General features: G+C 44.8%; 1 protein-coding gene across 2 annotated transcripts in view; it reads right to left on the bottom strand.

The window, feature by feature from the left end:
- The window catches only part of RAP2C (RAP2C, member of RAS oncogene family), a 50,788-nt gene that overhangs the window by 3,238 nt on the left and 34,179 nt on the right, over positions 1-13,371 (bottom strand). For both annotated transcript variants that reach the window (XM_077493926.1, XM_077493947.1), the window contains one exon: positions 12,206-12,523. In XM_077493926.1, coding sequence (XP_077350052.1) covers positions 12,245-12,523 — 279 coding nt within the window. In that variant the 3' untranslated portion in view covers positions 12,206-12,244. The remainder of the gene's footprint in view (positions 1-12,205; positions 12,524-13,371) is intronic.

The following is a 13,371-nucleotide window of genomic DNA, read 5'->3' as shown; positions in this document are numbered from 1 at the left end:
ATTGAATAATGACAAAGTTGTCACTAAATGATATATTGCTCACGGCATACCATGGGCATAATGTGAAAATGACACCCCAAAATAAATTCTGCTGCTTCTCCTGAGTACGGGGATACCACATATGTGGGACTTTTTGGGAGCCTAGCCGCGTACGGGGCCCCGAAAACCAAGCACCGCCTTCAGGCTTTCTAAGGGCGTTACAGTTTTGAAGGCCATAAAATGCCAAGATGGCGCAAACCCCCCCAAATGACCCCATTTTGGAAAGTAGACACCCCTAAATTTAGGGGGTACACTAGTGAGACTAGGTAATAAAATGGCGGGTGCCCTGAAACTATAAAAAAATAACTAACCAACCAGCGTCACCTGTAACAGTTATATGGTGATCACTGGTGAAAGGGTTAACTAGGGGGCAATCAGGGGGCTTTATGCGGTAGTATATGGGGGTCCCTGGCGCTATAAAAAGCTGAGGGGAACCTAAATACCTACCTGCCTAACTAGCGTCACCTGTGACACTAATACAGCGATCAGAAAAACGATCGCTTATTAGGCTGGGTTCACACTGGAGCGATGCGGGAACGCCACGAATCTGCGGCGGGTTCCTGCATCGCATGCCTCCCGGCGGCAGTTCACACTGCCCTATGCGAACTGCTGGGAGTGTCAGTGAAATGTTAATGACACCCCCAGATCAGTTCGCATATCGCAGTGCGATCTGCAAACTCGGATCGCATGGTGTGAACACCCATGCGATCCGATTCTGCTGCGGACCAAAAAAAGGGTCCCCTGCGAATTTGCGGCGCGAATTCAGCCACTACTATCTGTATGGCTGAACTCGAATCGCACAGAGATCGGATGTGATTTGCACTGCAGTGCGGTGCGAATCACATCCGTCACATCCGTTCTCATAAACCGCTGCAATGTGAACCCAGCCTTAGTGACACTGGCGACGGGGGGGTGATCACAGGGTTAAACCTTTATTGGGGGGGGTTAGGGGGGTACATTAGAACTAAAGGGGGCTAACCCTAACTGCCCTAACAGTTATTACAGTCACAAATGACACCAATGCAAAAAAAAAAAAAAAAAAAATGCAATTGGTGTCACTGTGACTGGAGGGGCAGGGGTAATTGGGGGGGGGGGGGGGGGGGGGGGTCGGGGGGGGGTGATCGGGGGTGTGAGTGTGCCTGGCATGTTCTACTGTGTAGTGTCGTGTTGGTGCAACTCACCGATCCTCTCTCCTCGGTGCCGGAACGAAAAATACCGACACGGAGGAGAGATTACATCACTTCCTCTGCCCTGTGTTTACATTACAGGAGAGGAAGTGATGTCACGGAGCATTTCCATTCTTCGGGAGCGATCGCGAGGGGGTGGCCATGAATGAATGGCCGCCCCCTCATCCCGGATCGCTCCCGAACGAATACCGACCGATCGGGTCCCCCACCCGCGGGAAGGCAGGGACGTACAGGTACGCCCATATGCCTGCCCGTGCCATTCTGTCGACATATATCGTCGTGCGGCGGTCGGCAAGTGGTTAAGAAACCTTTTAAATGGTTACTCCCCCACCTAAATACTCACCTGAGCCAGATCTCAATCCAGTTCTGTGCATGTCTGTAGCAGCTCTTCTCCCCTCTCCCACATGCTTGACTGACAGCAGCGGGAAACCTTGGCACCTGTGAGCAAAGTGGGGGGCAGGGCCAAGCTGGACTGTGTTTGAATAGCCCAAACAGCCCCAGCTCAGAATCAAGCACACAAGTGCCCCCATAGGAAGCGGCTTGCTATGGTGGCACTCGGTGTGATGGCGTAGTGCCGGTGGGGGGCATGAGAAGAGGAAGATCAAAACAATTGCACAGATCAGGCAAGTAATGACATTGTTTATTATTTTGATGCAAACAAATTTTAAGCTTTACATTCACAAAAGATAGGAATTATAACTTTTTAATAATAAAAAACGAAATCTTGGCAGCCTGCAAGCCTAATGTAAACGCACAGCTGGCCCTTCAAAACCGTTAGCCCCCATTTACACTATTTTCTCCTGCATTTGCTGTTGCTCCGACATGAAAAACAATGGAAAAATACATTATGCTCTATGGTGCCTATTCACATCAATGCAACAGAATGCAGTGCAATTATTTAAAAAGTTGCAGTGTGTTTAGAATTAAAAAAGGTCAAGTTCACCTTTAGGCGCATGCCTGTTACACCCATATTTAGGGTATAACCTGCTCCTATACACCCACATCCCTCCCATGCTACAGCAGGTGGAGGATCTTCTCCCTGCACCCGCTGTCGCATATTTAAAACAGTTGGCCCCACCCACACATCCATGTCAACGAACGAACTACAAGTACCGCTGGCCGTTGCGGCGGCCAGCTTACAGTTCTCAATGAAATTCAAGGGCGCTGGCGAGTAGAGATGCACTGAAATTTTGGTGGCTGAAACATAAATCATCCAAAATCTGTATATTTGGCAATAGAGAGAAAAAATGCCGATAACGGCACCTGAAAATGTAAGTGATTTGCCGCAAATTCTCCCACAATTTTACTGTGCTCATAGTGTGTTTTTCATAGGTCGTGCGACTCAAAAACTGCATCAAAAACGTAACATGGGTGCATTATTGATGTGTTTCAATGCATTACAAAAGGGGTTGTGCATTTTTTTTTAACAAAATGCAGCAAGCAGGATTTTTAACACCAGAATGGAAGCGCAAGGGACCAGTGTGAAGACATACATAGAATTTTAAAGGCATGCATTTTTCTTGCGCTAAAGGTGCCGATAATAAATTCACGTTTATTGAAATTCATTATATGAAATTAAAAAGTCAAATACAATTCTATATGAATTTCTTTTTAAAAACTGTCATTTTCGCTTTTTTTTTATTTTTTATATAAAATGCGTTTCAGGTAGAAATATTTCAAATTATTATTCCCCACATTAAAGTGGGCCTTCCACGAAAATGGGAAGGTTCATTTCACTTGAAAGCCCCCAGCCTGCAAATCAGGTAAAAGCACAAGCTATTCCAGGAAAAAAAAAAAAGTCCTGGTTTACATTGTTTCAATGGGAGGAACAAGGGATGTCAGCATGCCTCACCCCTGCCTCCCAGAAAAGCTGGGTGCTTGAGACACTGACCTGGAACAGGCATGTGGATCAGGAAAGTCAGAACATGTGATCTGCATTCTTCTTACAAGTAAGGCCGCGTACACACGCGCGGACTGTTGGCCCAACTTTGTCCGTCCAACAGTTTGAGCGAACAGTCCGCTCAAACTTAGCATGGACGGACATGGCCACACACGACGGACGAACAGTTTGCTGAAACCGTGCGCGATGACGTGAACGGCACGTACGACGGGACGAAAAATACGACGTCCTATACACTGCATTCTAGCTTTCGGCGTGAAAATCCTTTCTGAGCATGCGCGAGACTTAGTTGGCCGAACAAGCCTACACACGAGCGAACAGTCCGCTGAAACCTTGTTTCAGCGGACAGTTTTTTCGGAATTTCCGTAAGACCTTGTTCGTCCAACTGTCCGCTGAAACTGTCCGCTGAAGCCCCACACACGAGCGGACTGTCCGCCCAAACACTGTTCAGCGGACAAGGTTGGGCCAACAGTCCGCGCGTGTGTACGCGGCCTAAGCGATTTAGATGTATGGTAGTCAATAGATCCACATGACAGCCAGAGAAATGTATTTTCAGAGGTCAGGCAAGGCATTTTATTTTTCCTCAGTACAGGTTTCCTTAAAATCTTGCAGTCACTGCTAGAAATCCCCTTTTCAGATTGATTTGTGGTTTGCAATTTTTTAAATCTGCACAGTTACTTAAATGTTATTTTGACTTCTAACTGAAATATGGAGCAGCAAGTATATTACAATGTGAATTGATTACATATACAAAATGAGTATATACTTTAACCATGTTGTGTCTCCCTGCTGAATTGCCATACAGAACATTACGCCCCCTCACGAAAGACCCCCCCCAAACTATATACTTCCTGAAAGGACAAGAAATGTACAAGATCAACTCAGAGGGCAGATGTATAAACTGTTGAGTTTTTTTAAACAGACTTCCCTCCTAAAAACGAGCACATGCTGAACTTTTTATACATACAGTGGTGTGAAAAAGTGTTTGCCCCCTTCCTCATTTCCTGTTCCTTTGCATGTTTGTCACACTTAAGTGTTTCGGAACATCAAACCAATTTAAACAATAGTCAAGGACAACACAAGTAAACACAAAATGCAATTTGTAAATGAAGGTGTTTATTATTAAAGGTGAAAAAAAATCCAAACCATCATGGCCCTGTTTGAAAAAGTGATTGCCCCCCTTGTTAAAACATACTATAACTGTGGTTGTCCACACCTGAGTTCAATTTCTCTAGCCACACCCAGGCCTGATTATTGCCACACCTGTTCACAATCAAGGCATCACTTAAATAGGAGCTGCTTGACACAGTAAGGTCCACCAGAAGATCCTTAAAAGCTACACATCATGCCGAGACCCAAAGAAATTCAGGAACAATTGAGAAAGAAAGTAATTGAGATCTATCAGTCTGGAAAGGGTTATAAAGTCATTTCCAAAGCTTTGGGAATTCAGCGAACCACAGTAAAAGCCATTATCCACAAATGGCGAAGACATGGAACAGTGGTGAACCTTCCCAGGAGTGGCCGGCCGCCCAAAATTACCCCAAGAGCGCAGCGACGACTCATCCAAGAGGTCACAAAAGACCCCACAACAACGTCCAAGGAACTGCAGGCCTCACTTGCCTCAGTTAAGGTCAGCGTTCATGCCTCCACCATCAGGAAAAGACTGGGCAAAAATGGCCTGCATGGCAGAGTTCCAAGGAGAAAACCACTGCTGAGCAAAAAGAACATCAAAGCTCGTCTCAATTTCTCCACAACACATCTTGATGATCCCCAAGACTTTTGGGACAACATTCTGTGGACCGATGAGACAAAAGTGGAACTCTTTGGAAGGTGTGTGTCCACGTATATCTGGCGTAGAAGGAACACTGCATTTCATAAAAAGAACATTATACCAACAGTAAAATATGGTGGTGGTAGTGTGATGGTCTGGGGCTGTTTTGCTGCTTCAGGACCTGGAAGACTTGCCGTGATAAAAGGAACTATGAATTCTGCTGTCTACCAAGAGATCCTGAAGGAGAATGTCCGACCATCTGTTCGTGTACTCAAGCTGAAACTAACTTGAGTTCTGCAGCAGGACAATGATCCTAAACACACCAGTCCACCGAATGGCTGAAGAAAAACAAAATGAAAACTTTGGAGTGGCCTAGCCAAAGTCCTGACCTGAATCCTATTGAGATGTTGTGGTATGACCTTAAAAAGGCCGTTCATGCTCGAAAACCCTCTAATGTAACTGAATTAGGACAATTCTGCAAAGATGAGTGGGCCAAAATTCCTCCAGGAAGCTGTAAAAGCCTCATTGCACGTTATCGCAAACGCTTGGTTGCAGTTGTTGCTGCTAAGGGTGGCTCAACCAGTTATTAGGTTTAGGGGGCAATCACTTTTTCACACAGGGCCATGATGGTTTGGATTTTTTTTCACCTTTAATAATAAACACCTTCATTTACAAATTGCATTTTGTGTTTACTTGTGTTGTCCTTGACTATTGTTTAAATTGGTTTGATGTTCCGAAACACTTAAGTGTGACAAACATGCAAAGGAACAGGAAATGAGGAAGGGGGCAAACACTTTTTCACACCACTGTATATGCATAGTTATTATCATATGCAGATTTATCCCGAAGAAATTTAGCTTCTTTAACATTAATGAGTTCTCGAGTGTAGTATTCCAGATGTGTCAATAGTTTATTTTCTTGCACAGTAAAGCGCAGAGGGTCAACCAGAATATTATTTTCATCGTACCAGCTGTTAATGAGGGTATCAAGTTGTTCCAATTCAGTATCATACTCTTTGATTATGATCGTAATCATTTGGAAGGAACAACTTTGTAGGTTGTCCTCCCATATTTTTTTCAGGGAGTCACTAATCTTTCTAATGTTGGGAAAGATTTGGACTCTCAGACCCCAAGGGACAACTTGATACTCAGTATATTTTTCAAAATATGTTTTATGCCAGTATACACGTGCTTTACGTTCCAGTAGGCGTTGTAGTCTCATAAAGGAGCGATCCAATTCTGCATCAGTTATATTGGCATCTTTTCTTGATGATCGAATTTTGGTCATGAGGCCAATATGGGAGGACAACCTACAAAGTTGTTCCTTCCAAATGATTACGATCATAATCAAAGAGTATGATACTGAATTGGAACAACTTGATACCCTCATTAACAGCTGGTACGATGAAAATAATATTCTAGTTGACCCTCTGCGCTTTACTGTGCAAGAAAATAAACTATTGACACATCTGGAATACTACACTCGAGAACTCATTAATGTTAAAGAAGCTAAATTTCTTCGGGATAAATCTGCATATGATAATAACTATGCATATACAGTGGTGTGAAAAAGTGTTTGCCCCCTTCCTCATTTCCTGTTCCTTTGCATGTTTGTCACACTTAAGTGTTTCGGAACATCAAACCAATTTAAACAATAGTCAAGGACAACACAAGTAAACACAAAATGCAATTTGTAAATGAAGGTGTTTATTATTAAAGGTGAAAAAAAATCCAAACCATCATGGCCCTGTGTGAAAAAGTGATTGCCCCCTAAACCTAATAACTGGTTGGGCCACCCTTAGCAGCAACAACTGCAACCAAGCGTTTGCGATAACGTGCAATGAGGCTTTTACAGCGTCCTGGAGGAATTTTGGCCCACTCATCTTTGCAGAATTGTCCTAATTCAGTTACATTAGAGGGTTTTCGAGCATGAACGGCCTTTTTAAGGTCATACCACAACATCTCAATAGGATTCAGGTCAGGACTTTGGCTAGGCCACTCCAAAGTCTTCATTTTGTTTTTCTTCAGCCATTCGGTGGTGGACTTGCTGGTGTGTTTAGGATCATTGTCCTGCTGCAGAACCCAAGTTCGTTTCAGCTTGAGTACACGAACAGATGGTCGGACATTCTCCTTCAGGATCTCTTGGTAGACAGCAGAATTCATAGTTCCTTTTATCACGGCAAGTCTTCCAGGTCCTGAAGCAGCAAAACAGCCCCAGACCATCACACTACCACCACCATATTTTACTGTTGGTATAATGCTCTTTTTATGAAATGCAGTGTTCCTTCTACGCCAGATATACTTGGACACACACCTTCCAAAGAGTTCCACTTTTGTCTCATCGGTCCACAGAATGTTGTCCCAAAAGTCTTGGGGATCATCAAGATGTGTTGTGGAGAAATTGAGACGAGCTTTGATGTTCTTTTTGCTCAGCAGTGGTTTTCTCCTTGGAACTCTGCCATGCAGGCCATTTTTGCCCAGTCTTTTCCTGATGGTGGAGGCATGAACGCTGACCTTAACTGAGGCAAGTGAGGCCTGCAGTTCCTTGGACGTTGTTGTGGGGTCTTTTGTGACCTCTTGGATGAGTCGTCGCTGCGCTCTTGGGGTAATTTTGGGCGGCCGGCCACTCCTGGGAAGGTTCACCACTGTTCCATGTCTTCGCCATTTGTGGATAATGGCTCTCACTGTGGTTCGCTGGATTCCCAAAGCTTTGGAAATGGCTTTATAACCCTTTCCAGACTGATAGATCTCAATTACTTTCTTTCTCAATTGTTCCTGAATTTCTTTGGGTCTCGGCATGATGTGTAGCTTTTAGGCTGGGTTCACACCGCTGCGATGCGGGAACGCCGCGAATCGGGAACGCCGCGAATCCGCGGCGTTTTCCCGCATCGCATTACTCCCGCCGGCAGTTCACACTGCCCTATGCGGACGGCTGGGAGTGTCAATGATATGTTAATGACACCCCCAGATCCGTCCGCATATCGCAGTGCGATCTGCCGACTCGCACAGGAATCGGATCGCATGGTGTGAACCCCCATGCGATCCGATTCTGTTGCGGACCAAAAAAAGTGTCCCGTGCGAGTTTGCTGCGGGAGCGATGCGAATTCAGCCATACTATCTGTATGGCTGAACTCGCATCGCTACGGAGATCGGATGTGATTTGCGGTGCGAATCACATCCGGATCTCCCCCCGCAGCAGTGTGAACCCAGCCTTAAGGATCTTCTGGTGGACCTTACTGTGTCAAGCAGCTCCTATTTAAGTGATGCCTTGATTGTGAACAGGTGTGGCAATAATCAGGCCTGGGTGTGGCTAGAGAAATTGAACTCAGGTGTGGACAACCACAGTTATAGTATGTTTTAACAAGGGGGCAATCACTTTTTCACACAGGGCCATGATGGTTTGGATTTTTTTTCACCTTTAATAATAAACACCTTCATTTACAAATTGCATTTTGTGTTTACTTGTGTTGTCCTTGACTATTGTTTAAATTGGTTTGATGTTCTGAAACACTTAAGTGTGACAAACATGCAAAGGAATAGGAAATGAGGAAGGGGGCAAACACTTTTTCACACCACTGTATATTCCGATTTACTCTAACCTGCAACAGAAAAAGTCAAACGGAGTGCAAAAGGGCCTTCTTGTGGTATACAAATCTGGCTAAAGGCTGCTTCAAACCACAATTTCTGCTTTCTGGATGCATTTCTGGTGTGGTAGATACAGACACAGCCAGCTAAAAATCTATGGAAGGGCAACTGTACAGATAGATATCCCTTCACAGTCAAGCATTTATATCTGTACAGGGACAGGGAAGTCTGTCTGCGCCCAAGAACAATGCATACATCCCTGTACAGATGTAAACGTTTAGATGTGCGGGAAGAGCTCTACATCCGCTCCTGTTGATTTGTAAAAGGTTGCTGGCAACCGTTGCATGAAATGAGCCTTTACTCAGCACAGCATGTTTTTGGCACACCTACAGCTTTAATTATCCTTGACACGTGTACCTTCCTTCTATCTAACTTTATACTAAGTTAAATTAGCCCTCATCATAAACACCTACATTAAAATGGAGTTTCCCACCACCTCGGGGTGGTGGGAGGGAGAAGATACCTGCCTAATACAGGTATTTGCTCCCACTTCTGGCGATGGATCACTGCAGAATCTGCAGCGATCTACACCATGTCTGGCCCCTCTTTCACCCGCCCCCACGCGCTGTTTTCTGGGAGATACACAGGTACCAGGGATTTACTTACCTGATCCTCTTCTCCCTTCTGTAGCTAGACTGTTTTTTCTCCACCAGCCTAGGATCCTGAAGTCATCAAGACCAAAGTAAGGTCCATAGCCTTGTGCTGGACTTGACTACACCAAGTGACAGTCCACTGCGGAAGTGTGGGGGAACACCATCTACTGAGGGAACGGAGGATCAGGTAAATAAAAATGTTGTTCCTCCCTCCTAGACAATAAAATCTATTAAGTTTTGCAGTGCGGGTGCAGCTGCAACGCAAGGGATAAGTTTACATTTTCCAAGAGTTGGGATTTAAAAGGTGCGACTTTAGGCAAACTGCTAAATAAACAGTAGAAACAAATACGGGTTAACTGCTTTACCTGCCAAAAGATTCTGTACCTTCTGTATACCCAGTCTTCTGATCCACACGCCAACAGAGTGCCCTGAACATTCACAATCTGCACAGCATTCATAGTAATCCTTGCTTGGTGAAGGCTGTGCTTAGATAGTGATGGATCAGCAGTGCACAGCTTTTGTTAGAGCCAAAGCATTATGCAATGCCTTAAGGCCCAATTGGCTTACAGTGCTGCCCCCTCTCCCAGTCTAAATGACAACATATAGCAGATTACAGGAGGTGAGTACAAAAGACACATTGAGGTACAATTTAAAGAATTTACTGCATTTCAGTTACTAAATAACTCACTTAAATCTGAGTTTTAAATCTGCCACCACTAAAGTGATTCTAAGACCCCTTTCACACTGGGGCATTTTTCAGGCGCTTTAGCGTTAAAAAAAGCGCCTGTAAAGCACTTGAAAGAAGTCGCAACTGCAATCCCAATGTAAAAGCCCGAGTACTCACACCGAGATGCCTTTCACACTGGGGCATTTTTCAGGCGCTTTAGCTTTAAAAAATAAATAAATAAAAAAAAATTTAAAAAATTTAAAAAAAGCGCCTGCAAGACCCCTTTCACACCAAGGGCGTTTTGCAGGCGCTATAGCGTTAGAAATAGCGCCTGCAATCCGCCCTAAAACAGCTGCACCATTGTCTGTAGTGTGAAAGCCCTAGGGCTTTCACACTGCAGCGGTGCACTGGCAGGATGTCAGGAAAAGTCCTGCCAGCAGCTTCTTTGGAGCGCCTCTACCACTGCTCCCCATTGAAATCAATGGGGCAGCGCCGTATTACCGCCGGCAAAACGACGCTATTGCGGAGTATTGCCGGAAGTTTTAACCCTTTCCTCGGCCGCTGGCGGGGGTAAAAGCGCCCCGCTAGTGGCCGAAATACGCCGCAAATCCGATGGTAAAACGCCGCTACGAATAGCGGCATTTTACCGCCGACACTATGGGCGGCGTGGTGTGAACGGAGTCTTAAGCACCTGAAAGAAGCCGCAACTGCAATCCCAATGTGAAAGCCCGAGTGCTTTCAAACTGAGGCGCTGCGCTGGCAGGGCATCAAAGAAAGTCCTGCAAGCAGCTTCTTTGCAGTGTTTTTGGAGCGGTGAATATACAGCTCCTAAAGCGCCCCCTTCCCATTGAAATCAATGGGAAGCGCCTGCAAAATGCCTGAAAAGCGTTTTTGGCAGCAGTGTTTTGTGGGCGATTTTAACCCTTTATTTGGCCACTAGCAGGGGTTAAAAGCACCCCAATTGTGCTTGAAAAACGCTGGTAAAGCGCTGCTAGTTTAAGCGGCGCTTTACGAGCATTTTTTGGGCGCCGACATTGTGAAAGGGCTCTTAAACTCAGGCTTTCACATTTGGATTACAGATGAGGCTTCTTTCAAACGCTTCACAGGAGCTTTTTTTAATGCTAAAGCGCCTGAAAAATGCCCCAGCGTGAAAAGGGGTGTAAAGGCTAAAGGATTTATACGTTCATGCATGCTGTCAATCGCAGCTCACCTGCATTGAGGAGGGAGCGGCCTCGTTCTGTGTGTCTTATGGACAGAGTGGGGCTCGGAAGTAAGCATGCACAAGTGCCGCCATAGAAAGCAGCTTGCTATTGGGACTCAGAGTAAAGGAGGGCCCAGGGACCCCAAAAAAAGGAGGATCGGGGCTACTCTGTACAAAACCAGAGCAGGTAAGATATAAAAAAAAAAAAAAACACAACCACACCACACGACCTTTAATATCACCATGAAGGTAAAAGACCTGTGTGCTGCTCCCCCCACTGCCCCCCCCCCCATACTCACCTAAGCCCCTCTCAATCCAGCGATGTGCACGAGAGCCTCAGCTGTACCAAGTCTCTTTTCTCATTGGCTGGTACAGCAACATGAGCCACTGGCTCCCATTGCTGTCAAACACAGCCAGTGAGCCAATGAGGAGAGAGTGGGGGCGGTGCCGAGCCACAGCTCTGTGTCTTATGGATGTACAGAGCGCCACCAGGGGACCGAAGAAAAGCAGAATCGGGGCTGCTCTGTGCAAAACCACTGCATAGGAGCAGGCAAGTATAACAGGTTTGTTTTTTTGTTTTTTAAAAGCTGAACCTATAATACCATTTTAAGGCCACGTTCAAATTGACACAGAATTAGAATGCTGCTTTTAACTGGTACTAATGGCACAATTTCTCATCTCGTCAAGCAATGCAACTCAAATGCTCTCCATGGAATTTTTTTTGCCTCACCCAAAGCACTCTTATCGCTTTGCAATTGCATATTAAACATGACTATAGCTTTTAAAGGTGCACTACAACAGAAGTCAACAGAGGCCTTTGCAAAGCTTCAACACCTGCCGACCGCTGCAGCAGCTGCACCATTTTTGCCTTGCCATGACACAAGACAACTATAACACATGTATGTTCACAGCTCTGTCTGATCATTTTAAAATCAATGAAGAACATTGCTAGGCGGTCAGCAATACAAAGGTTGCCTCTGGTGTAAACAAGACCTAAAAGTTAACCTAACCCCTACAATCCTGTTTAGGAACAGCATTCTGCAGAGCAGGAGGATTAAAAGGTGGGGGCCTCATCCAACAAACACTCCCACCGTGTTATTAGTCACTCCATCTCTACAGCAAAAGCCAACAGATTTTAACCGTGTAGAGAGAAATATTAAAATATTAAAGGAATTCCTAAACACAGAAAGGCAGGATACTGACCTGCTCTTTATGGCCACGTTTGAGGTCCCTCTGAGTGTCTCATTGAACAGTGCATGTTGTACAACACTGATCCTGCTTCTCAGGCAGAGATGCATAGTTCATTTGCCTGACGATCTCCGCAAACAGTTCATCCACCATAGTCTTGCTCTTGGCAGATGTCTCCATAAAAGGGCAGCCCCATTCCTGAGCTAGAGAGCGGCCCTCTGTAGACATGACTTCTCGCTCAGACTCCAAGTCAACCTTGTTACCGACCAGAATAAGAGGTACCTTCTCATATCTCTTTACTCTGACTATTTGGTCCCGCATTGGCTTGATATCCTGGATAAAAACAAAAATCAACTAAGTTAAAATAGCTCATACAATGTAGTTTACAATCAAAAATGGTTTCTATTGAGTTTAAATGTAGACCGTCGTAAAGCAGACCTTTTGTTAAAGCTGAACTCTAATGCTGGCCATACACTATATGAAAAATCGGGCAAACCCAATTTCGAAAAACAAACGTTCGGCTGCGAGCGCAAATGATGCTGCCATCATGTAATGACGATAAATCGTTCAGTGGACATAAAAAAAAAAAAATTTATGTTTTTTTTTTTTTTTTTTAACACATACCTAGTGCAGACAGGTCGGATGGGAAACACATTAACCTTTCAATTTATTGTTCTTCGGCAGAAAATTTCCAAACTTGTCCTTCGCTTATCCAGCTCAAAAACGTCCAAACGATTATCGATTTTGTACCCACTAACTGGCAGAAAAAACGAACGGTCTAATGATCAATTTTCGGCCGATTTTTCGTAGTGTATAGCCAGCATTACTTTCTTTTCACTAGAACCGAATGGAATTGATCAATCCCTGCCTAGATCATAACTTGTACATGTTGCTTTGTTGTCTGCATATCCCCTTCTATTCTGTGTTTAGTTGTTTTGTATCATGTAAAAATCTCTATATCCTGCTGATAGACCCTGCCGATGTCCCTTCAACAGCCACCTCCTGCAGCAGCAAGAGCATATAACAAGAAACTCCCCTTTGTAGTCTCTTCAAATTATGTAACTTCCTTCACAGCTCTGATGGTAGATGGGATTAAATATATTCTAATTAGCATTTAATCTCGCCCAGTTACACCTACAAGATTCCAAACCTTCCAAGTCCCGCCTCACAGATCGCAGCAT

This window comes from Lithobates pipiens, unplaced genomic scaffold (genome assembly GCF_037356315.1).
Source record: "Lithobates pipiens isolate NorthernLeopardFrog02 unplaced genomic scaffold, aLitPip1_a1.2 Scaffold_1, whole genome shotgun sequence".
Taxonomy (NCBI): domain Eukaryota; kingdom Metazoa; phylum Chordata; class Amphibia; order Anura; family Ranidae; genus Lithobates; species Lithobates pipiens.
Note: the sequence above shows the minus strand (reverse complement) of the source record. Positions and strands in the feature narration are given on the sequence as shown.